We start from the raw sequence: 26701 nt of genomic DNA, 5'->3' as shown, positions 1-26701 counted from the left end.
AGAAAGTATTCACTAGGAAAGTTTGAAGAAAGTCCGCTACAAAAGTTACGAGGGTGTGAAAGTTTTGAGGATAAAGCGACCCTTTGGCTATAAAATAAATATGACTTGAAAAATGTGTCGTTATAATTTGTTGCGCAATCTTTGATCCCGAGGAAGGGTGGGCCATCGCCAGCGTGAAAGAAAGACGAAAGTTGAAAAGTTAGTAGGTGGAGTTATGACAAAAGAAATTATGAGTTTTGCGGCGGTGAAATGTGGCAATATACGATCTTACCATATAGTTTATATACTAACTATAACTATAATTTCTTAATGTATTTAGGTACTTACCTGCTTAAGGTTTCAATGTTTACGTTCAGTGTGCGTTAATCTGTGTTTACAGCAAACAGGTGCGTGACAGATTTTACATACGAACGGTTTTGTCATTAACAGTACACGGGGCATATTCATTGAAGTATGGGATGCGTACGATCCAATTAACCCCGCCCCAAATCACACTTGCCATTATACTACATGAATCACGATTCTCATTAGAAAGGTCTGATTAATCTTTGCTCTGAACATTTGTCGTTTTTAGACCAACAAATTGAAAAAAAAAACAGAAAAGTGACGTTTCCCAGAATCCCTTTCAGTAATGGAATAACGCGAAAAAAGGAACCTTATTGTGAAAAAAGCAACGTGAGCTTGTATTTATTTAATGTAAGTAAAATTCTTGACCTCCTAATGTAATTTGTTCAAATATTAAGAGGGTTTTTATGTAGAAACCTTTAGAGTATTTATAAATAGAAATAAGTGGTGATTATAAGACTCTTGTGACATACGATTCTAATTGGTGGCTAAGTGAGTGGGATAATTGTACTTTAGAAACAGAAATTACGCCTACGAGTCAACGCTACAGTTGCTCTGACTGTGTTTTTGTATTACAATATTCTTTAGAAAAACATAATACAGAAATAAAAAAATAGTGTAGATACTTAAAAGGTGTTTGATCCAGAAGCACACTTAGGTATGCTAATAATACGATGTTAATTTGTATTCGGGGTTACCGTTTATTAATATTAAAAAGAAAGTATTTTGTTTCACAAACTTTATTCTTATTTTGTACAGTATAATCAATGCTTATAATTAACAACTCTTCTTAACTTTACTATGATATTTACAATTTTAACTCAATTTGTAACAACCTTGAGCTTATTCTATTTTATATTATTGTATCCATATATTTTGTACCTAACTATCATTCTAAAAGTATCAAGAAGTTAAAAGATTTGGCTTCGTGAAGGAAGAATTCGATTATATCAGAGACAGTTTGACTTTTCATCTGTAACTAGTCGTTGCTAAAGTATAATTACATGTTCAGAAAGTTTTAAAACATTCAATCCACATTTTTATTCCTATTGATAACAAGCATATATCTATCACATCTAAGTATCATGCTGCAATATATTGCAATAACATCTTAATTGACATTATCAAATATTTGGCACAAATAATTTGTCTAATACAAATATAATGTGAAGGAAATACGGATCGACTCTGCTTTTGATGGTTACGGAAAGATGATTGCAATTGAAGGGATGAATGTCGAAACAAAATTCAGATGAAAGGAAAACAAATCAACAAACTCTGGAAGTTTCTCGCAATTTACAATATACAACCGAGATTTGTTCACTGTGTAAGATGATTAAACCTGTGAAATAATGACAAATATAACTTCTTATACAGTTTCTGAGAGCTAGAGTAGACTACTAGCTTTATCTAACTCATATAATAATAATCTCTACAGAAAGCCACTCAAATAATCCGGCCACAATGTTCGGTGATTTAGGGCATCTTACAGTACAGCTGGCAATTTGTCATCACAGCGATTATTTCTGTGTGTGGCGTAAAGCGGCACCAAGTCATTCTAAGGGCAAAGGGCTCGACGCTATATATTATTGGTAGGGCGTGGTATATGGGTCCTTGTTCCTTTCTTAAGAACTTTTTCAGTGACAAATAATGTAACGGAAAAAGTAATAAAACGTTAAGAAAAATGAGTCGCATCCACAAATTTTTCGCATATTAGAACAGCACAACATTTCATGCCAATAACTACAAAAAACTGAAATACTATTCACACATTCCAGTTAGTCATTTTCGTCAAATACTCATGTATTTTCATATTACAAAACATACTTAAACCTAAGTAACTTCCATACGTATTAACGCGCGATTCCGTAGGCCACCAGCATGCACACTAAGAATGAAAGCAAACAGTGCCAAGGCCTTCACTTCAAGAGTAGAACTGTAGCTCATATAAATATAACGTGTGATGTTACTAAAGCCACAGTCACGGTAAACATGACTGCTTCTATCTCAAAGCAGTAGGTGCCGTCTGTTTAATCAAAAAGAGGCTCATTCAAACTTCTCGCTATCAGTCATAGCCCGAGGCGACTGCGGCTACATTGTGCGTCTCATACACAACTTCACAAACAACTGCTTATCTATATTTTATTCATTATTCATTTCCAACGACGTCTATCACACTAGAAACTGTATTTATAAATATCATTCCATATTCACCAGTCACTAACTAGCCCCTAGTGTGATCAGAACAGAAGACATCTTTATTACAGAAATGTATTTAGGTATTATATCGAGGTGCAGCGGCGCACTATAGTTTGGCACAATTTTTATTTATTGACACGTAATTATTCGTTGGCAGAAGACTTTGTTCCAAGTAATCCTAGATTTGCGTTGCCTCTAAATGGGTGGTTTGAGAGGCGTGTTACCGACGTGAAGGTTGTTGAGCTGTGGCAGCAAGATGGCCGCCGTTGATATAGCGGTGACGAGCACGAACACCGCCAGCAGAGCGCGGTCCGCCACCACCGCCACCTGAGAAATATATCCGTTCAAATATACGAACATCACATAAAATGTCCCTGAAAAATGGAACTAATATAAGAGTAAGGGAACTTCTAAATTATTGTTCAACCTTACAGAGGGTAGTTTTCCTGTAAGACATTTTTCAATTTCCTATTGAATTCCTTTTCCTTGTGGTCGTTATTTTCATAATAATAATAAGTCACTCGCAAATTATAAAGGTAGAATTGTTCATTTAGAAACGGCGAAGTTTCAAACAAAATGAAACAGATAAGACTGTAAGCTTGGTTGTAAATCCTATTAGAGCGAAGCATCACAACAAATGCCACGGAATATTTAAGTATCAAAAGTAAACGGGCGATTGGAATTAGATTACATTTTGTGCTTTTCAAAGACTTAAAATTATTGATGACTTTGACCATTTACTAATTTATAAATATCACGAAATTAGACATATTCCGTGGAAAAAATATTAATCGTAACGTCTTTTGTTAAGTTTTACATAAATATTATAAATTCTGATTCTTACGATAATACTTCAGAAACACGATACAAATACATTTTAGAAAATTCACCTTAAAATGTTACTTAATCTATGAATAAAACGCAATACACAACGCAAGAACGAAATTGTATATTCCGAGAACGTTCTAAGAAAACATATTTAATATTGAATACAAACACTAAAGCATGTGCTGCTCTATTCGCATGTAAATCCGCCAACATATTAAAGGCACGCAACAAATAACGCTCAGTTATCCCCCAGCTATGCTCGCGAGAGGGGACCGTGTCGACTATTATTAAAATATGAATATGTATTTTTGGTATTTCAATATTAGATTTATAAATGTAATATGACAAGTAAAGTATTATTTGAATTGGATGGAAGCAGGTGGTTAATCCAGTCTGTTGAGCAATTGCAAATATTAATAAAGAAAAGTTGTTCATCTGTCTAATTTTGTAGAGATAAAACGCGCTAGACTAGTAACTTGTACAAAATTGAACATAAGTAATGTTCGGAAACTTAAATTATCTTCACCTGAATAGTCACAATGAACTATCAAAAAAATTTATGAAGTTAATTAAACCAGATCACAGGTATAGTTTAACAAAGCAGTGGCTTTGATAACAGTGCATGTATTTCCTGAGTTGCAAATATCCTCGCTATTATCCAACAAACATCTCTCCAATTGCTCAATCATCAGCCATATTAGTACAATAAATACTAATATCAATAATGGTCTATGAAATGACGTACAATCATAATAAATCGTGTCTGCGATATCTTTACCCAGTGAGCAGAACAAACGCGATATCAACCTAATATGAGGCTCGTATTGAAATTATCATCATATTCTATAAACGAGGTAATATTTCCAGTGCCTATTCCTTTATATGTTTTCTTATTTGTTATGACAATCAAAAGAAAATATGAGACGATTATTGATAACATAAATTACTTTGAATATACTGTATGAAAGTCTATGTTCCAAGTTTATTTATTACTAGATTGAACTTGAATCAGCATCGGCTATTCTGATACTACTTTATGTTTTCGTACTTCAATATAATAGGTTCTGCTGTTTATCCCTGTCTAAAGTATCAATATGGTAGGGTCATTGTAAAGTTTTTTTTTTCAAAATAATTCCCAATCCATACTTAATATTATAAATGCGAAAGTAACTCTGTCTGTCTGTCTCTCTGTCTGTCTGTCTGTCTGTCTGCTACTCAATCACGTCTAAACTACTGAACCAATTTGCATGAAATTTGCCATGGAGATATTTTGATACCCGAGAAAGGACATAGGCTACTTTTTACCCCGGGAAAATGACGCATTTCCCGGGAAAATTCAGAAAATTCAACGAAGTCGCGAAATATCAATATTATAATGACATTGAATTAACAAAATTCCGTTGCCATGGCAACTGTTTTAATGGCGGATATGCCTTAGCGCGACTTCGTTGTACTAAGAGATATAAATAATTTTGAGAATATTTTTCGTGAAAAAAAAAGCATATTTTATATCATCACGCTACGACCAATGGGAGCAGAGTACCTAACAGTAAAAAGTGTTACAAAAACATGGAAAATTCTGACCCATTCTCTCTTATGTGACGCAAGCGAAGTTGCGCGGGTCAGCTAGTAAAATATAAAAACTGGCTACTAAAAACTAATTAGCAATGCTGTGACTAAAAACGTAAAAATATTTTCAATTATTGTAAATTGTGCTTGCTTTAATAAAAAATATATGTTATTATTGTTTATTGAACTTTGTCGTAGATACTTTCCGACGTTTGTTCTTTAAAAATAATTTATTTCTACCAAACAATCATGCTAAACAAAAAATATATCAAATCCCATTATATTAGACATAGTTAAGTTTGAAAACACTCACTAAAATTAAGTAGTTACGTAGTTAAATCCAGTCTATATCCACATACTCGGTGTAAATTAAATCATGTCACGTCAAGGGTTTCATCAAACATTGGACTTTGCAATAACTTTCGATTCGTCAACATTAGTCTATTGGGAAAGTATATTAAATTATGTTAAAACGTTCGCGCACTTAAAACTTCTAACGTTATGGCGTTACGCACGATTCTGCGACATTCCGAGGAAAAATACGCGATTGATATTTTGCACGCAATTTGCCATTCAGATTTTTATGGTAATACGAAAATGAATGAAAATATTGAATGTATGGAAATTGGTAAACTTCTAGGTACGAAGATTTGCGACTGACGCAACCTCGTACCTTCCATTCAAAGCTTTTATAATAACTTCAGAGAATAACGATTAAAATCTCCATTTATTTGTATTAGGCACTGCTTTCATGTGTTTCAATTAAAACGCTCTCAGTAAAAAAATATAATTAATATGTGTTTGTTTTTCTCAATGTTTCATCCCCGTAGTCGGATTGGGTTCTATATTTTTTATATAACACAAAAAGAGATCATATACCACGTACTGTGTAACGGTGTATTATATTAAAAGATGGTATGTGTCTTTTGACCTTTAACTGAATCAGTGTATCACTGAACATAGTATGTTGCATCCCACGCCATCACATTATGAACATGTTTCGCAAAATGTCATCTGTTTCTGAACTTCTACAACGTTGTCCAAGTGAAACAGGCATGGCATCCGCAAATACGACAGTGCCCATTGTTGGAGCAACTATTTAAACTATTACACATTCGCGTAGACATGTACTACCAACTGTCACTTCGTACATTCTTGATAATAATATCTATTACGTATTAAGGTAGCAGCACACACAGATAATAAGAAGCAGATGAAAGTTTGTTGTATTTTTCCTCGGTTGCAAATAGGCTTCAATCTAATATTGGCTTAAGGTAGATCTAAGTCTCCGCTACATAGGTTCAAATGCTAAACCAGAAAACGCCTGCAGTAGTGCAATTCTCTGCCATTATCGACTATCGACAACCGGATAGCTATCGACAATTATTTTATGAAAACTTGATCAGCGCCCGTATCCGATGACTGAGGAACCAATCTTAAATGTCAAATCCTCGGTACTTAACGCTAAACCGTCAAAGAGCAGATGACAAAGTGAGGCGATCACAATATTACGTTAATGATAAAAGTGCGTTGCAGTATGACATTTCACGTAAAGAATAACAAATGGCTAAAGGAGATGCGGTGATGATCCATTTACGCATTATATTGTGTGCTACGACCCTTAAAGTAATATATTCGTGTAATTTAATATCGTTATTGCTGGAATATGTGTTGGCTTCTCCGCTGTATGGTCCATAGAGATATCAAAAGCATTTACTTGTACGGTGATAAATCTATGTGCGCATTATGCCCAGGTCTTTCAAGCTAGGACGTTAGGCCGCCCTATTTACTTAGCGCCTATTATGTTAACCAAATTAGTTAGGTTAGTTTAGGTTTGTACTATGATGTGTTGATTAACTTTACCTGAGAAGGTAATTGAAATGGTAAAACTAGGTGACTGAATAACTTATGTGTTTGTCATAAAGCATTTAACCTTTATTCTCGCCTGTGATAAAGATAGTACAGATTCTACCAAGACATGAATAGCAAATTAGTTATCGCCGAATAATCAAATAATGGTGTTGACCGTAAGATAAATTTGCTATTATTGGCCTAAACGTCAAGAAAATAAAACAATATGATCTTTATAATTTGCGTCATGAAAGTTGAGAAATTATAATACATCTATGGTTGCATTATAAAACGAATTTGTATGGTATAACTTTTTCCTGAATAATAAACTAAGTTATCTCTACAAAGAGAGATCACGTTCATTCAGTATTGTTTAAACCGACACCACTAATAGGCAAAATTGCCACACGACCGACACAAAGCGAAATATCTCTACCAAAATATATTTAATTTGTTGCGTACGAATAATATATGTGGACATTTTATGAAGCTTATGGTGAATTTCATTGTATTTTATTTTATGAGATATAGAGCTATCTTGATTTTACGAATTATATTTTCATTTAGAGATAGCTAACAGATAGAGAGATAAAGAAATATTTGACATTAATGTTGAATGTATGTTGATAAATCACTAACGGTTAACGGTAAAACGTGATTAGCTACACGCTAGCTACCAGAACATGGCCAATATATATCATTGTCCCCTAATACATGGGATATTCAATGTAAACGAGGATACGCCAATGTATTTCATTCATCTATGATTTCACCTTGAGATATAAGCTTGATATTTATGTACTTACATACAATAACGTAGACAAACATGACGTTTATTAAACCAGTAGGTGGAAATGCATACATATTTTTCACTAGCTGACCCGTGCGGCTCCGATCGCGTGAATTTCGTACTGTTGCTTATTCGTTTGAGCACGCGAATTGCGAAGCACTCGATACACATAAAAATGCTAACAACTCTTTTGTCATCTAATGGTTATATACGAAAGGGACCCGAAGGGCACACAATGTGACACAGGCTCAGGCAGGCCTGATTTCCTGTGGTTACCTTCTTTTCCGCTCTCGTCTGTATCCGTACCAGTTTACAGTGTAAAATATAATACCTTATTATAGACTGACCATTGCTTACCCGTCTGGATTCAGAATATTATAATAGGTACAGACAGACCTATCTGCGCCGGAGCTCTTCACACGCGTAATAATGTTTACTTGCGATGATACGTCCGAAACCGCGTAACCCGTAATTATTTTTTATATATCATCCGTTGTTTATTTTTTAAAACTTACCACGTAGTCTGTTTCATAGCTATACAATTTATTTCCTTAATGCAACTAATTAATTTGGTTATGTGTTTCGAACAACAACGACATCTGTTAGTTGCGGCGAACAACAAACGAAATTACTCGGTTGCCATCTAGGATATCCCGACCGCACCGGACCCACGTAAACCAACATTTTTGTGTAATATATCATACAACATTTATGTTTAAAAATCTTATAAATGTATAGCATGTTTCAAAGGTATTTTTTTACAATAAAGCCATCAAAACAAATTAATTAGAAAAAACATGCTTTGTTGCGAGCTATAACGCCATCTATTGGTTGGTGCGAACAACAGGTATCGATACGGCAGGCGCCGCGTTAACTTTATGCGAATGTTGTGAAATGGATTGTAACGCCATCTATGGCCTCTATAGGGAAACGCAGGTTCAAACGATTTCTACGTATATTTTTCAATTTTCTAAATTTTTTTGAAATTTTATGCTATAAAAAGTATCCTAGAAACTGCTCCACTACTTAATCTATGCATATACCAAATTTCAGTGCATTCTATCCGGTAGTTTTTACGTGATAGCGTCACATACAGACGGAGGACAGACAGACAGACAGACAGAAAAGAAAATTATAAATTGCAGATTCGGTATCAGTATCCGTTACTAAACATCCCCCATTGGTTTTTTTTTAAATATATTCAATGTACAGAATTGACCTCTCTACAGATTTATTATAAGTATAGATTAAATTTTGTAACATTAAATAATATGTTTGGGTTTAAAATAAACAAGGTGATATTTACTGTTTTCAAAATATCCCTCCGTTTCCAAGTTAAACCGATTTCAAGATCAGAATAGATTCCGATACTACAATCCTCTTAAGTCGTTGGAATGGTCTCGATCTTCGAAAGCTCTGCATTTTGGATCGAAGCTGAAGAAATAAACTATTCTATGGAATTTAAAACATTTTAATATATTCGTCTAGGTTGTTTGAACATAAATTCAATTTCAACATAATCTTAGTTTTAAGCTATAACAACGAACCTAATTTATGACGTGTCTTCATAACCATATCTCGCAATCCCGATAGGTTATTGAAACCGACAGTCAGTAGCTACGAATCAAATGTAATCGGTGTTAACTTTGACAATCGCTTATTGAATGTATCAGAGAAGGCCGACAACAAAAACCGACTAGCTGTCGACAAATTTTATAAAATAATAACTGTACCTCGATTCTCTAGTACTATCGACTACCGACAACCGGCTAGCTATCGACATTTGACATTTAGAATGTACTGCCAAAATGTTTCCTACGACACCCGTCAGAGGCGCTGATCAGATTTTCATACAAAATTTCTCGATGACAGTTCGGTTGTCGGTAGTCGATAGTAGTAGAGAATCGGGGCACTGATCAGCGTTTCTAGCGGGCGCTTTAGGAACTATTTTTAAGGACATTTTAAACGTCAAACTCTCAATACCTGATAGAACCGACTGTAGAAAATTGCGCTATTTCAGTAATTAGCAATTATAATAAAGTAAAGTATTAATTAACTTTAATAATTTCGATTATTCCATAGTTCCATACATTAAAGTTTGTACTTAATTGCCAATCTGATGCAGAATGTGCAAAAAGTTACAATTTATTACTAGTAAAAAAGTTTATTTCCCATTCGTTCTGCAAGCCGAAAATGTAATAAAATAATTGGCAATATAAATCATATTATTTAAATGGCGTTGCATTATTTCACTTCAGAAATTCACGACTATTAAAAATAAGTTGGAATCACGAACTCGCATTAATTATAACGGTTTTATGAATGTATAAAATCACTATCAAATCACCTGAGAGGCTATCAGTTAATCGCAATAAATATTTATTCGAGAAAAGAAGAAATGTCTCAACTGTATCAAGGTTTCAATGTTAGAGTCAGCTTCCAGTCTCGTCGGATGCAACTGAAAGTATTTTACATGGAGCCCATATCTACAGCCCAGTTATCTTACTCGATATCCTTCGGTAAGACTGGATGTCAGACTTTCAAGCTCCTAACTTCTAGTAATGACTGTCTTCGAAAATGACAACACAATATAACATGCCTTCCAAAACACAGAGGAGCCCGATTTGCATAATATGGTTACCAATCCGATGACCAACTTCAGCAAGCGTAGCTTAACCTGAGCGGTGCGATTGTTGCGATTTAGCCACGAGCTCTTCTAGTTCAAAAAGCCAATAACAGTGGGTAATTCATATAGTAACATCATGTAACTGACACAATAATTCTCGCCCATGATCCTGTAGAGGTGAAACAACGTAAACGGAACGTAACCACAACACAGGGGGATACAAAACTATGTAACTAGTAATTTTGGTTCGCTTTCATTTCACCTGCCGTGCGGTATACTGGCTACTGTTAAAACCGACTGGAACTAATAATTTTGTGGTTTACACCTTCGGAACAAGTGTATGATGATAACATTTTGGGTTTACTATTCGATAACCACTAGGCTCAACACTGTTTTTTCTCAAAATGATGGACCTTAGGTCAAATCAGCAATGTATATATTAGAGGCTAGTTCTCAACTGAGATACACAATACGCATGCTGTTTTTTTAGAAAAATGATTTAATTATATTGTAGTAGCAATTAATGAACTACGTATTTGTTTAATAATTAGCCCCGCAGTTTCTTTTGACTTCGGCGGTAATACTATTATATATTTTCAAAATCAAGTTAGCCTATTCAAACAAAGAAACGAAAAGTTCATCACTTCGTCAACTTTATCATGTTAGTATAGATGTGACATAACTGTATCATCTATGTGTACGAACACCTGATAAAGCTTCAAATTGAATTTCAATTTTAATTGATGTGAAATTATAATATTGTATAAGACATTTGCATGCCAACAATGGTGCGGCATGTTGATACTTTAATTGATAAAACAACTATTTTATAAGAATATTTTCTGTAAACCACACATGTTAAAGCAAATAAATATATCTTTATCTGCAACGAGTGAAAGTTCCAACTGTCATAAGGCTCAGTGAATTCATGTCCTATTTTAATTAATTAAAATTACAAACGTTTCCATCGTATTCATTCGAGCTGTCTAACTTAGACGCTTTAGTGCTATTGGATGAATTACTATCTCAATTTTGATGTCATATAGTTTTGCATTAATGAGAGATTGAGAATATATTATTGCAGTAGATTTTAAATGTTGGTAGATATGTATGTACGTAACTAAAGAATTGATGTGTATCCAATTAATTGTACGCAATATAAATTGAATGCAAATCGTTGTTAGCTCAGATAATTGGAACAATGGAAACAAATAAAATACAAATACATAACATACAGACGCAGACAGAATTAAATAGCAATGTTTATGTTTTCCCAACAATACCTATGGTCTTCATATAAAAATTATCAAGATTTGGTTTCCGAAAATTCGTAGCTTTAGTAGATTAGTAGTAGCAGTACCACTAAAAGAAAAATATCTTAACCTTTGTGAATTTAATAAAAATATAATACAATTGTAATTTGTTTTTTTGTTTGTTTGGTTAAACAAGCTAATATCAAGAACTACTGGTGCGATTTAAAAACATAAACGGGGAAAATTATGACCTTTCTCTTTTATTTGACGCAAGAGAAGTTACACAGGTCAGGTAGTCAACATATGAAATTCAAAAGAAAGCTGTACTAATTCGTTGTTTTTTCCTCACCTGTTTCCACTCAAGGTTAGCCCGCTCGGTTCGTTCGTTGGCGGCGACCCTCTGCTCGTGTCTGGCGGCGGCCTCGCGCAGCGTGCACCCACAGCACGTGCACCGCGAACAGGCGCTCCCGCACACCGCCTCGCCGCCCGCGACCGCGCCGCCACCGCCCGCGTTCATCGTGCCCGAGTTTGTGGTGGTGCCACCTGCTAACAATGAGAAAGTAATTTATTGGTAAAGCGTAAAGCAGGATCCTAAGCTGCTAGAGTTGTATTAGGTATGTACAGCTTCGGAAATGTTTTGCAGCTTTTCTCTATTGTTATATTACCTTTTCCTATTTCTACGTGTATCAGAAGTCGTCTCACTTTCTCGTCTAATAACATCTTGAAAATACGATCAAACGAACTTGTTCTTTTGTCGTTATGCTTAACATCAGAAGTCTAAAGCAAAAGTTTTGATTATGCTATATTATGAATGAAATAGCTGAATACTTATATCCCAACTTCATCCGCTTTCAATTATCGTCTATTAATATAGGTAAAACCAGTTGAATTAAAAGCACGAAAGCCAACCATCTGATGGCAGCGGTTTAGTGAGGCGTTTTACGAGAGGTTTAATTCAGGCTTTGCCGTTGCATGTCTCTTAACACGGCTCATTTGAGCTGACGACACAAAGAGCTCAACTTAACAGACTAGTACCGACGTGATAAAACTAGAACGATGTTAATACACCGTTTTACTGTTTCCTAAACATGAACATAAACATTCACGAATGAGGTCACTTTGCTAGCAAATGAATCACAAAATAAGTATAAAGTTTTACAGTTTAATATAAAAAGTTTGTATGTTAGGTACAAATGCCATTATTTTTATTAGACGGCTCCTTATAGTAGAAATTCGTTTAAAGTTGGTCAACTTACTCTTATTAAATACACCCAGAGAAATTTGCTCTGTATTTCATAGTTTGGTGAATTTACCTTGTGTATAATAGTTTTGTGGAAATTCATAACGAGGTACAAGTAGGAGCAGAGTAAGTATTTAGTCCTTTCCTTGCCTAAAAATATCTGATATACCTACACAAGATCAGAAAAGTATCCTAATTTTCCACGCGGATAGCTTGCGAAACCCGATACAATCATGTTCAGTGGTTAGGATGCCCACTCCAACCTTTATAAAGGACATTATTAGTAAAAGCCTAACCTTCAGGTATCTTAGGCCTAATACACACCGCAGTCTAATTATTCAAGGAGCCACAGGTAAATGTATTTGTAGGTAACATCTCAGTAGGAACATAAATCTACTGTCCAATGTCCCGTGGTTGCGGCGAAGTCCGCCCACAATCATTTGTTGTACTTGTCAATTGGCGAGGGTTATATTAGCCCGACGATTACGGGATGACGTGGTGATTTATAGACTCACGGCTGCTCTAGACATTAATTAATACGCGTATACCTATTTGACAGAATGCTGGCTATAAAAGCTGAACAATGATTTATTAGAATTTATGAAATATTATTTAGATCGAATATTGACATTTATGAGAAGCAAATCTATACTAATATTATAAAGCTGAAGAGTTTGTTTGTTTGTTCGAACGCGCTAATCTCAGGAACTACTGTCCGATTTGAAAATTTATTTATCGTTAAATAGCCCATTTATCGAGGAAGGCTATAGGCTATATATCATCACGCTGCGACCAATAGGAGCAGAGTACCTACCAGTAAAAAATGTTACAAAAACAGGGAAAAATGTTACCCATTCTCTCTTATGTAACACAAGCGAAGTTGCGCGGGTCAGCTAGTTTATGAAATATAACATTTAGATCGAATATTGACACATGATGTTGTCGTTTACGTGAAAGTAAGTGCTTTAGCATGACATTTGTGTGTCAACTCTCGTGAGGCGCAAGAATTTTATTTTGCGTTTATCAGCTTTTTACGACTCATCTCGTCTGTTTATTACTCTCACACCTGTGTAATTGAACCTAAAAATCGTAAAATTTAGTATCTGAATAAATGTTATGTCAAGGTCGAATACCTGTACGCAATATTGTAATCAATCGTATACTGTCAAACCCTTTTTTGATAAAGTAAAAATAATTGAGAATGTAATATCTAATTGATGTTATTGATGAATTGCCTTTCGCAGGTGTAGTTTGTTTTTGTAAATTACTTTTTGTTTGACCAAATTCTAGATGGCCTTATTTTTTGTAACAAGCTTCGTGAAAAGTTATCAATAATCCGCCTCTGTGGTGTCTGAGGTAGAGTTTTTTAACGTTAAAATAGTGGGAAGACTTTCTACTTCGTCTAGGTTCATTTATCTCAGCGATGCTGTCTTCCTGTCAGATACAAGTCCCTCTGCGTTATCATCATTCAAAGATATAATCTTAATTTTATATTACTAAATAAAAAAAAACATGCTTACAAAAAAAGTACACATTTCGCTTCATAAAAAAGTGATTTAAAAGTAATGATAATTAATTAATCATTTATACAGGTAAAAGCTATACCGTATGAATAGAAATCAATTAGGCTTCCGAAAACACGTTCTCTCAAATAGTTATTCAGTCTCAGATTAACTGAAAAACATTGCTCAAAGTCTAGTATAAAAACGTAGCGGGTCTTGAAAAATATCCTCAGTCTATCCTGAGGTTTAGCTGCGATTGAGTTTTAGCGATAAAACCTAGTACCAATTTATTATATGATAGGCATGTAGCTAAGTGCCCGCAGCCCATTAATCGAGACCTATTGGCAGTTTCGTTAATTTCACGGAGGTAGTTTGTTAGGAAACGCCGTACAAGTTTTAGTTTATTTCGAACGCCCTGAAAGAGTAATAGCCACGCTCCAGTTTCTAGACAAGTGTTTCTGACATTTTTGTTTATTTACCAGCTTTAAACAAACAGTAAGTGCACTTATGCCCGGTTCCTGAGTACATAAGGCGGTAGTTTATCTATTCAATACCGTTTTTTTAACGCTATTGAATAGATAAACTACCGCTAAATGCACCTTATAAACCGGGGGCTAATAAGTGTGGCATTAGTGCCGTGGGATTTATTAATATAGAACTGTAGCGCGATTCTGTACAGTCGGTACTATCGAGTACCGAGAGTTTGACATCAATGAATGAGCTGTCATAAAAGTGCTGCAAAAAAGTTCCTACGGTGCCTGGTAGACACGCTGATCAGATTTTTATACATTTTCTGTTACTAATCTATACTAATATTATAAAGCAAAAGAGTTTGTCTGAACGCGCTAATCCCAGAAACTACTGTTTCGAATTGAAACTTATTATTGTGTTGAATAGACCATTTATCAAGGAAGGCTTTAGGCTATATAACATCACGCTACGGTCGTATAAATATGATTTTTAGCATTACTACGTTCGTTGTTACAAAGTAATACGTTTCAAGATAAGTCCACAGACAAATAAAGCGCGGGAGTTAGTTTTATTCTCCGCGGCGATTATTATAACGTTTTTACTCGCATTAGTGTATGAGATCCTAAGGGGACAGTAACCCAAGATAAAAGTTTGTGCTCAGATAAATTATGCCTCAAGAAAAAATATTCCATATGAAATATATTCCATTCCTATGGGACAGATAAAATATTGTTTTAGTATTACATTGAATCTGTCGCCGAAACATGGATATTTAATAAATCTGATGTCAGATCAACAGTATGACTATTTTATTCGTAAAAGTTATTAATACTAAATTGACAAATATAGTATTTTTGGGATATTTGACCCTCGCTGGAATAATTATTGAATTAAGTACACATGTATATGATAGACATTTTGTTGTAAAGAAAGGTATATATCACACACTCTATATCAATGGAGAACAGTTTGGAATTAATAAAACAGAATAGCAAACCCCGCACCCAAGATAAAACCAAAAGATTGTTTAACTAATGTAAAGCAATAAAGTTATATTAGATTATAATGTTTAAACCTCGAACCGTTTACGAAACATGAAACAATACTTATAAGTAACAGCTGGTGGTAATATTAAGTAGATTGAACTAAGAACAAGAAGAAAAACATTTACACGTGCGAATATTAATACACGAACGGAAGCAATTCTGTTTGGATTATGTAGCGCGTGGCACGTGGCGTGTGCGAACTAAGGAAATGAATATACCGCGGAACGTGTGCTTCATAACTATTACTTATATCAACAACGGGCTTTAAGGGCGAAGAAAAGTTTCTTTATGTTACCGGCATTTAATTGAATTTTAAATGATATAGCAAAATTTAAAAAATAAATTCGTGTATACATGTTTTAGAGACAATTGTATTTGTCACATCAACTATTTGTCGATATTACGATGTTAAAATCTTAAGGGATCATTAACTTATGAGTATACAGATATACGTCCTATTAAAAGTAAGAATAGAAAGGCTGGACTCGGGAATTTATCAAACACTTAATCTCATGACAAATTATACTACTTCTACTAAAGAACAAGTGTAATGCCTGGTTCTCAATATTTCAGTAGGCATATCTTCATACCAAAGTACAAACTTAGCATTTTGCATAGAATATCATTATGTGGTTTCTTCATTCTTACCGAGATGATTGTGGTTGTGACGCGCAAAGCGTGGTGAAGCGGGCGTGAGCTGGGCTCCGTCGCAGCGCACCTCGGCTTTCAACCGGGAGCCTGTTCGGGGGTTCACTTGCACCCCTCCTGCTGTCACCGTGCCGCCGTCACCCTGGGAACAACAGACATGTTGAAAAATGTCATTGCAATAACTTAATATGCAAATAAAAAACACTTGAAGCGAGACGATAGACGCTATGAAGTAAAAAGAGCTAAAATTCTCTCATTTACTGCCTTTTTTAGAACATTCTCAGAAAATACCAACTGCAAAAACGCTATTTTGGGTCGTGAGCGCGTCACATATTATGATACCCACTGCATAACAGTGCGGGTCAGCGGCGTAGTAAAACGATGTCAGACGCCTAACATTTCCCGCGCTTACCATTCTCACGGCCCGTAAGCGCTGTAATAAAACCAGCCGCAGACACCACGTAGCTACATTCGTAGCCTTTATGCGTAGCTTGATCTCGTATCTTGGACGTAGCAAATGTAGAACGGAGGAGCATATTATGTTTTTGTAATATTTACAAAAACGTGTAAACATAAAAGTATGTCACAGTCTCGTGGCCGGTTCTTGCTTTTGCTAGGTAGTATTGTTATTTATAAAAAGCAATCAATAACATAGAATTTCCATAATAATAATTCTTCGCACCAAAATGAGAAATCGTTTATATCCGTCTGCGAGAAAAGGGTTATGTTGTTGATCGTATTTTTAATGAAAGCGGAAATTCGAAGAGTATTCGTGCAAAAAGAAATGCTACGTTTTAATATAAAAATAATTTGAATGTAAAAAAATAATTTGAATAGCTCATAACCAAGTGGCTACCGCACAGATTAATTAACCGCTTTCCTCTTGAAAAAATTGCCGGCTGTCTACGACCTCGCCTATTTTATAATTTTAAATCTACCATTCCTTATTTCTTTTACATTTTTCTCCTTTTTGTAATCTTCAATTTAAACTCGGCTGGCAGCGGTATTTGAAATATTACATTTATAGCAATTTATTTTAACTCAAACTAGGAAAAATGGAAACTAATTATATACAAAAATGTTATGGCTAATAGACGAATTAAGTTTCTCCGGTCAGAGAAATAATCACCCATTATTATCGACCGAATTATCGAATCTACCGATATTTTTATACAGAATCAAAGCTAACCTTCATAGGATGTAACACTTTTCTAAGAATTACTTTATTCGTTAAGAGGCACCTACTCCCGTCATAACGTGAACCAAGTATTTCGCAGAAAACTTACAAAACAAAAGAATTGTGTTGAATCAACGTTAATATTAAAGTGCTGTTGGAGTATTTGCTCAGACTATTGTTGAAATGATTCTAGATTATTGTTTCCAAGTATTTTGATTTTGATCGAATATTTCTTGACTGTTTCAACACCAGTAACTACCAATTGACGAGCGTATTACTCAAAAAAAATAGAAGACCTAGAATAACACATAGGCTACTTTTTATCCCGGAGTTTCCGAGGGATCGCGATATACCCGGGAAGGGTTTCCACGCTTACAAAGTCGTGGGCGGCCTCTAGTCTTTTAATAAAATAACATATTTTTTTCGACTCTGAATTACAACTAAAGATTTGTAAGTTACAAGAGATCTTGTGTATTTTCTTACCCATCAGATAAACAGCGATACACAATCGGACAATCTCTATTCGGAAATTTCCTCTTAATGATATTAGTATACTGTCACATCAACAGGAAAATGGATTACAATGAGTAGGTATGAGTAAAAGTATTAAAATCTATATGTCTGTGTATAGATTTCAATACTTTCACATTTCAATCCGCATTTTCCGCGAGTCAATAGAACAAATATTTCATTACAAATTAGACGTAAAAGTAAATTTACAACTTTAGATTTTTTATTAGGATTTTAAAAGCGATAGGTGTGTTTTGTTTTTGAGTACGAAATGTACAAACAGTCATTTAATACATGCTCTGTGCCGCGATTAATGTTCTACCTGGTTATTCTAGTTTATAACAAACGTTATTATTCAAAGGCCGATTAAATAACAGTAAGTTTTTGCTTTTTCAACGTACAATTTTATCCGATTATAATAAAGCTATTATGAAAACGTCGATCGTTAAATAAACACCTGCCTCATTATATTTGCACAAATTATATTTATAAGACCCTAAAGGTTTATGGAAATTTATGTATCTCATTAACATACTTTGCGTTCGTGTAATATAATTTAAAATCACATAAGCATTTGTATATTCGAAGCTTATATAAACGAGAAAATCGGCTTTGACACCAGACTTATGAAAAACTTTTAATGGTCAGGAGTTCGCGACAGAAAATTAGCCAATCAAAGTCCAAACTTCAAGATGATTTATTTTTAATTTCAAGTTTTGAACTCATTTCCATAATTTTACCACAACATTATAATTGGCTTATTTATTTTCTTAATACGTCGTTAATCATGGGTTCTATTTCAATTATAGCAGGTGACACATTTAATACCAAACTATAAATTACAAAAGTTAGCTTTTTCTAAGTTCCGATTTAACCTTCAATAATTTATCGTATATAAATCTGTCTAACTTTCAAAATTATAAATTAGGCAATCAGTAATTGGTTGGAACGCAATTTCAATAATTAATTATCCTGAATACGTTGCTAGTATAACCTTTAGAAATCCTTGAAGTTGGAGATCAAATTTTTTTTTTTTTGTTGTCCCCACGAGGGTAAAACCGCCCCGTGAGGGAGTTTATTGCGATCAGACGCGAATAAACACTTCTGCTATTTGATACAGAGGAGATCAAATGTTTGAGAATAGATTGTCACAACACATTTCTAGGCATCAGAGTTGAAAAGAGAACTTAGTCAAACCGTGAGATAACTCTCAAGGGACAATTGTTGCGTGAAATATATCATATCTAGGCGGTATTGTGGTCCCGAGAGATCGTTTACAATAGTGATACACGATGTGGAAAATGTATGTAAAGGATCGACGCTAAAGGCCCCCGCTAGGGATTAGTACGACAAAATAGGTATTTTTTGCACTCGCTACCCAACTAATGCGTGTCAGATCTCATGTCGCAACTTAAAGTTTGACAAGCTTATTTAATATATTGTTTGTAGAATACAAGTCGCGCCATCGCAGTCTTGTAAAATATGCCTTGAACAAAATTTTAAAAACTCGGCAGCCAAATACAAAATTGCCAAAAGATCACGTAAACGTTTGCTTTTTTGTGGAACTGTTCTTTAAGTTATGCAAAGCCCTTAACCTGCTGGCTTGGCTAGCGTGGTCGAATAGGATGAATCCTATTCTGAGGGTGAAAAAGTGATAGGATGATTTTAAATGTGAAATGTCAACAAGTTCTAAGAGTTATAATAAATATTGTTACCTTTGGTGCGTCAGTATCGAAGTTGATGAAGAGCAGGCGCGCGAGGCGCTGCAGCACGAGCTCGCGCAACATCGCCGGCACCGGCTGCCCTCTCACTCCTCTATGAGCAACACCACACGTTCACACAACACGTACATTTAGCATTCAATACACCAATAAAACTCAGCGTAAATAATCAAATATTGCTTAATATTGAAGCTTTGGTGCATAATGCTTTTGAACGTACGAAATTCTTTAGCCTTCTGCTTGGTCTAAATGTTTGCGCGAACAAAGTGCATTCCAAATTGCTTTATACAAGACTGACACGGTATTTAGAAAACAATGACATTCTTTGCTATTCGTATTCTTATTTTATTACTAGACAATATTCTAGAAGCAAGTAGCCTTAACATACTATTTGTTTTTCAAATATCGAAAAAGAAGAATAAAATAGCAATATTGTCAGTTTATTCTACCTTAAAAGATAAAATGGTCTTGAAACTTCTAAATCGATTATATTTTTGAAATGCTATTATCAAAAGGCCAAAAACATCTCAACATTCTTAATATTTTATTTTTGAAATAAAACAAGCAACGTCTAGTTTGAAGTAAATATTTAATTTTAGCAGCGGCGCCACTTACAACGAGGTGCTTTAATTAATTGATTCGCTTAATGGACACTCGGTGCAAATGCGAAATTTTTCATTTTCAAATTGATATTGTGGCTGTTTTGCAAATTAATAACATTACTCATCATCGGATAATATTGCATTAACTGCCACAAGTCAAATAGATTTAAACTTATTATCGCATTTCATTTTACTAGTAATTAATTGGCATGCCTATTGCTTTATAATAAACTGCACAAACAATTACTTATCATAAATTATGGAATAATGTAGTTATAAATTATTTGTTTAATTAACAACAACAATGAGTTTCAAACGAAAAACATTTTTAAACGAATTACAATCACGTTTTTAGCATCTAATTGTTTGTTATTGACTACATATTCTTCAAAATAAAGTTGTTGAGGAGTAACTTTGCCATAGTAGATTACAAAAGAGTAACTGCAAGGTAAATCATAGTTTACTCTTATAAATACCAAAATATTTAAAGAAAGGGATGAATAAAACTCGCCTGTAAGATATGTTGAGCGTGACGACTGACAGTGACGCCGAGAATGACACTAGACACGTACTTACTCCATAATATAAACCTGCGAACAAACGAACATATGAATAAATGTTCTATAACACGTCTGCGAGAATGCGTGAACGATTGTATTCAGATTTGTCTGACATGTAAGCTCTAGAATTAGGCTTCATAAAAAACAAATGAAGAGTAGGAGTGAGTATTCTTATTACAAGTATTCCCACGCAAAGGGCTCCGTACCATATTTATAAAACGGCAAAAAATCCAATTTGTTGTATGGGGGTCTAGCTTAAATATTTACTTGATTCTATTTTTATTTGTATTTGTTTTTATAACAGCATCAGAAAAACTTAATCCGTCAAAATTTCAACTGTGAAACTATCACGGTTCTTGAGATATACCTGGTGATAGACAGGCACATAGCGAAGTATCAGTAATAGGGTTCTATTTTTACCTCACGGTATATAATAATGATTCCAGAAAGAAAATAATGATTCCAGCCAATTGTCGATCTAATAACGAAATAATCATTCAATGAGTTTTCCTAAGAGCTAACAAACAGTAAAATATATTTAGGTCTTCACTAGGCACTCGTTGCTTTTAATTGTTTTCTGTTTACTTAACCAACTTTGAAGGCAAGACTACTTGTTATTTCTTAAATTACTACCTACTTTAAACAATTAATTGGTACAAGGTTTTCGATAATTGCTAACAAACAGTGCGACGAAATCTTAACTTCATAACAGTTACTATAGTCTTCAGTAGCGCGAATCTATACCAATATCAACTATCGACAACCGGCTAGCTGTCGAAAATTTTTGTAAAAAATCTGATCAGCGCTTCTGGCGGGTGCCGTAAGAACGACTTTTGCAGCACATTTAAAATGTCAACCTCTCGAAACTCGATATTAGTCTGTAGAAAATCGCGTTACAGCAAAAGAACAAAAGCCTGCGACCACGGCTACTGTAAACTGCGCCGGGACATCAGGCATTCCAAGGAAAAGCGTGTTCGCGTTAATTCCCATATTCTATTATATAATAAAATATAAAGATAAGTACTTACTAATTAAGGGTGTTTTTTCCGTAGGTGGTAGCGTGTCTCGTATAGTCATCAAGAAGACAGTCATAGACAGAAGTGCACTTATGCCGAGCGTCACCTTTTCACCTGACTCCGACGGCACGTAGAACACGAGGAGCGCTAGCGGAAAATAAAAAACTAGTTAATTTAGTCCACACTAGCTTTTGCCTGGGGCTCTGCCCGTTTCATCACCTATAGTGGTGAACATGGCCCTATGATCTTTCCGGAGATAGCACTGCCAAATTTTATTAAACTTGGTTTAAATTTTAATGTAAAAATGAAACAATTCCTCGACTTTCTACCACCATCGACATTCCACCACTGGTAAGCTAGTGAAAAATTTTGTATTGAAACTTCTAACGGATGCCGTAGGAACTAATTTACATTTTATAATGTGACACATTCGATATTCGATAGAACACTGTTCATGACACGTTCATTATGCCGTCATCGTCACATGCACTACTTACGTCTTTTGTTTTTATTTTACGCTTTTCTCCCAGCAGTTTATTTTAGGCAAGCGAAGTTCAACCGTACAAACACATTTTCATATTATATAATATTAGTAAGAATCCGTGCTAAAGTGCTCATACAATGTGGCATCTGAATGTATAATAACAATTAAGGTACACAAAGGCTGAATACATCTCGTAAATGTGATCGTATTAAAGTAAGCATCTTATTTGTGTATGCTTATTGTGTTAAAGCGTCTGATTATCTTGGATATATGCCCGCGCATTATGTCCATCATCATCTTTATATAATATTTATATTACTCTATATAATGTTATGTTAATAAAGCGTCGTTGAGATATCTGAAAGCCTCCCAACAGTGGATGGTAATAATATTATGGCTATCACAAAAAATCTTATAGTTAATGTTAGAGGTTAAATGGGGCTCACTAATCTCCTAAATCTAGGACTTTTTGTACATTTGTTGGCACAATCATAGTTTTAGTTAAATTTATAAGTCCTTAGATAAGTATAACGAACAAGCGTTTAAAACAAATGTTAATACGTACTTATAAATTCCTAATGGTATACAAGTTGTCTATACTCATTTGCTAAAGCGATCTAAGTTTTATTGTGAGAAAAGATTATTGGTATAGGCTCTCTATATCGGTAATTCTTTCCAGCAGCAATCTGGACCGTTGAAGTATGGCTTCAGTTATTCTAAACTTACCTATCCCATTGATGAGTAAACACGGCAGAATAAGATTGAAGACATAAAACATGGGTCTTCTCCTCAACTTGATGATGTATGTGATGTCAGGATAGGGCTCCACGCAGCAGGAGTAGTACTGGTCGTGGCGGATCGCCTCGAAGCTCACCAGGTCGAACTCGCCGTTCGTCTGGTAATTCGTTGTGTCACCTTCGTCGAATTGTTTCTTCAAATCCAACTAGAAAAAAATACAATATAAATAAAACAATAAAACTTTTACTTCCCCTACGCTGGATGGGTCGCGTACAACAGTCTAGCGTAACGTCTCGTCGGTGACTTATTACATAGAAAATCTTCCGCGCACGTCAGCGTTGCAGTGTCTCATACGGCCGACGTACGAGATGTCGGAGAAGTCGGCATTTTTCATTATCATAGTATAGCTCTGTTTGATGAAGAACTAGCTATTTGGCCGAATGCGTGCCTTTACTCGCTTGTAATAATTATTATCACAGAAGAACCTAGATAATGTATTCGGCATTTAGTGAAATATTTTTTCAGACTCGTTAAGTTACTTAGCGTGTTCGAACAAACAATATATTCAGTTTATTATATTAGTATAGATTACATTACTACACACTGCTGTTTTCAAGACGATCCTCATAAATATAATCTAATATGAAAATGTATTGTATTTTGAATAATAGTAAATAACGATCTCAAACATAAGTAATGAGATTTTTATGTAAGGTCGTGTAATAATTTGAAAAGGATTGCGATTTTCTTTATGAAGAAAGCTGGAGTATGTAGTAAAAATGCTTCTTAGAACCTCGTGAATAGTTGGATCGAAGACAGTGAATGAAAGCCGATTTTAAAACGAGATAGGATCACAATTTAAAAGTCAAATAACATGAACCTGTGAGGCTTCAAATTTTCGTACAATAGGTAGACATTTTTATGGCTTTAAATCGTTTTTCACGTCAAATTTCGTCATAAAATTGATCCGATATCTAATAATGTTACTCATTTTATGTTTATAGTGTGAACATTTTCAAGAATTAACATTGTTAGTGAAGTGTGTAATGTTAGCGAGCCGTCACCTTTAATCTTCATAAAGTAGGTTAAGCCAAGTTGAAAGTCAAATTTTGAGATGCTTTTTGATCTCGTTTATGTTCGTAATTTGTAAGATAAATGCCAAGTGCTTATAAATAGGAGTTAAATTGTATGAGAATAGCTAAAGGATAAATAAATAATGATTTTCCAGATCAATTTACCGTCTTATCTGCTACTGTTAGTTTATTTTGGAAAATAATAGACACCAGTCGAGACCTACCTTTAGGTAGACTGAAAGGTTGAAAGGATTTTTTTATTTTCTATAAAAAAATGTAATATTAATCAATGTCATACGCTCCATTCCAGAATCGCGCGTAGATTAATGCACACGCATTCATAAAACTCAGGTATGTCATATAAAATTCTTAGCGATTTTACCCTTTGCCCTTTAAATTGAAATATGCGAGGGAGTCCACATATGTCACGCAGAATACATTCACTAGAGATGCCGGCGAAGGTTTGTGAACCATAAAAACGTTTATGAAACGTGTAACGGGACTGGGAGCAAGACTTTAAAACTGCACACGTTTATCTCACGGAAGTCCCTAATGCCTTGTTCCGGTTTGGTTTAATGCTGTTAGATTAAAGTCACGACTTAATGTAGAGCATTAAATTATTGATTTATTTGCTGTATGAAGTTATAGCAAAAGTTACAGATAGGACAATGTGAGTACCTGATTGACATCAGCGTTGAGTTGCGCGACATTTCCCGGGCACAGAATTCTGGTCAACTAAGCCCCACCTACGCCTATTTTTATAAAACACTAGCTGACCCGCGCAACTTCGCTTGCGTCACATAAGAGAGAATGGGTGAGAATTTTCCACGTTTTTTTAACACTTTTTTACTGTTACTCTGCTCCTATTGGTCGTAGCGTGATGATATAAAATATGCTTTTATTTCACGAAAAATATTCTTAAAATTATTTATATCTCTTAATATAACAAAGTCGCGCTAAGGCATAATAATATCCGCCATTAAAGCAGTTGCCATGACAACGGAATTTTGTTAATTTAATGTCATTACTGTCACCTGATTTTTCCCGGGAAATGCGTCATTTTCCCGGGGTAAAAAGTAGCCTATGTCCTTTTTCGGGTATCAAAATATCTCCATACCAAATTTCATGCAAATTGGTTCAGTAGTTTAGGCGTGATTGAGTAGCAGACAGACAGACAGACAGACAGACAGAGTTACTTTCGCATTTATATATTAGTATGGATGTTTACAAAATAATATATTGGAGAAGGTAGTTCCTTTATATTGCAGATAATTTTATCTCGGATCTGTTACACGGAGTCTAGCTTCTATTATATTCAACGGATCAAAGATGGTCGTGATTCAAACTTATTTTATCAGCTTTTACTGCGAGTGAGGCATCAAACCGAACGAAACATAAAACTTTGGTATCAAAATAACTATATTTTAAGCAATTCATTATAAAACTCGTAAAATAAAAAAAATATATAGAAAATCCATCTTTTTATTTATACTAGTAATAAAATCGGCTTAAAGAAATTTTGTTTTAAAACCAATATACGATAAGCTGGGATTCGGAATAAAAGTATTAAAAGCATATTAATGTACTCATCTCGTTTCACATTACTGTTATGCTTTCGTTTGAGCATAACAGAAATAAAGCATAACTTAATTACTGTGTATAATAAAGAGTGTGTACTTTTTGGTTTTTAAATGTTGAATACCTGTGAAAAATGTAGTAGGTAATATGCGGGCAGCGGCTCCATTGTATTCAAAGGGCTCTCTTCGCCGCGCCTCGGGCTTTCAGATTAAGTACAATGACATTCTTTGTAATTTTTGCAGTAAACGCCCTTCACGTAAGACTTTTTCTAACCACAAAAAAGAATCGTAAACCCGCTGACATCGGCGTAAATTACCGAATTGCTATTTTCATTTGAAATCTGTTCGCTTCACAAAATATTCCGTCCTTCGAGACCGTAAATTAAAATGCGATGGCTAAAGTTTGCCTGAGGTCATCCTCGTGTTGATTCGATTTACTTTCGCTTTTCTTAACGTCTTTATACTTATTTTGAGCACGGGATATAATTATATTGTATGGTTTTAATTTGTTTACAGTTTCGTAAATTTATCTTTGTATTTTGGTAAACAAAGAAATATTTATTGCTAAAGCGCATTAACATTACAAGACTCAACTAAATGCGACCATGAAAACTGGTTCACAAACATCCGGTTATATGCATTTTCCACCCTTAATGAAATCTAACAAACGATAAATATTACAAACGACTTCAAACGAATTCTTTTCGAAACGCCTTAAATAAACAATGTTGAATACATAATAAATAGAGTTAGGCTCCGAATTTGCGTTGGGAGAAGTTTCTGAAACCCTCTAGATACAGGGGTGTCTACATTTCAAATGAGTTACTAATTCGCCGACACTCATAACTTTGTACAAAGTTTTGGGTAATATATAA

The 26701-nt window shown here is 34.6% G+C and overlaps 1 protein-coding gene across 2 annotated transcripts in view; it reads right to left on the bottom strand.

Moving 5' to 3' along the window:
• Window positions 1-1085: 1085 nt before the first annotated feature.
• Window positions 1086-26701, bottom strand: part of LOC142975487 (neuronal acetylcholine receptor subunit alpha-10-like) — an 83869-nt gene continuing 58253 nt past the window's right edge. The window contains exons 5-11 of one of the 2 annotated variants that reach the window (XM_076118345.1): window positions 23165-23381; window positions 21967-22101; window positions 20890-20968; window positions 19771-19870; window positions 16369-16510; window positions 11811-12007; window positions 1086-2871 (exon numbers count right to left, since the gene is read on the bottom strand). In XM_076118345.1, the coding sequence (XP_075974460.1) occupies window positions 2740-2871; window positions 11811-12007; window positions 16369-16510; window positions 19771-19870; window positions 20890-20968; window positions 21967-22101; window positions 23165-23381 (1002 nt within the window). In that variant the 3' untranslated portion in view covers window positions 1086-2739. The remainder of the gene's footprint in view (window positions 2872-11810; window positions 12008-16368; window positions 16511-19770; window positions 19871-20889; window positions 20969-21966; window positions 22102-23164; window positions 23382-26701) is intronic. The other variant, XM_076118352.1, reaches the window with a different exon arrangement.

The sequence above is a fragment of the Anticarsia gemmatalis genome, chromosome 1 (genome assembly GCF_050436995.1).
Source record: "Anticarsia gemmatalis isolate Benzon Research Colony breed Stoneville strain chromosome 1, ilAntGemm2 primary, whole genome shotgun sequence".
NCBI classification, from domain to species: Eukaryota; Metazoa; Arthropoda; class Insecta; order Lepidoptera; family Erebidae; genus Anticarsia; species Anticarsia gemmatalis.
The sequence above is the reverse complement of the archived record's forward strand: the minus strand, read 5'-3'. Positions and strand labels throughout refer to the sequence as shown.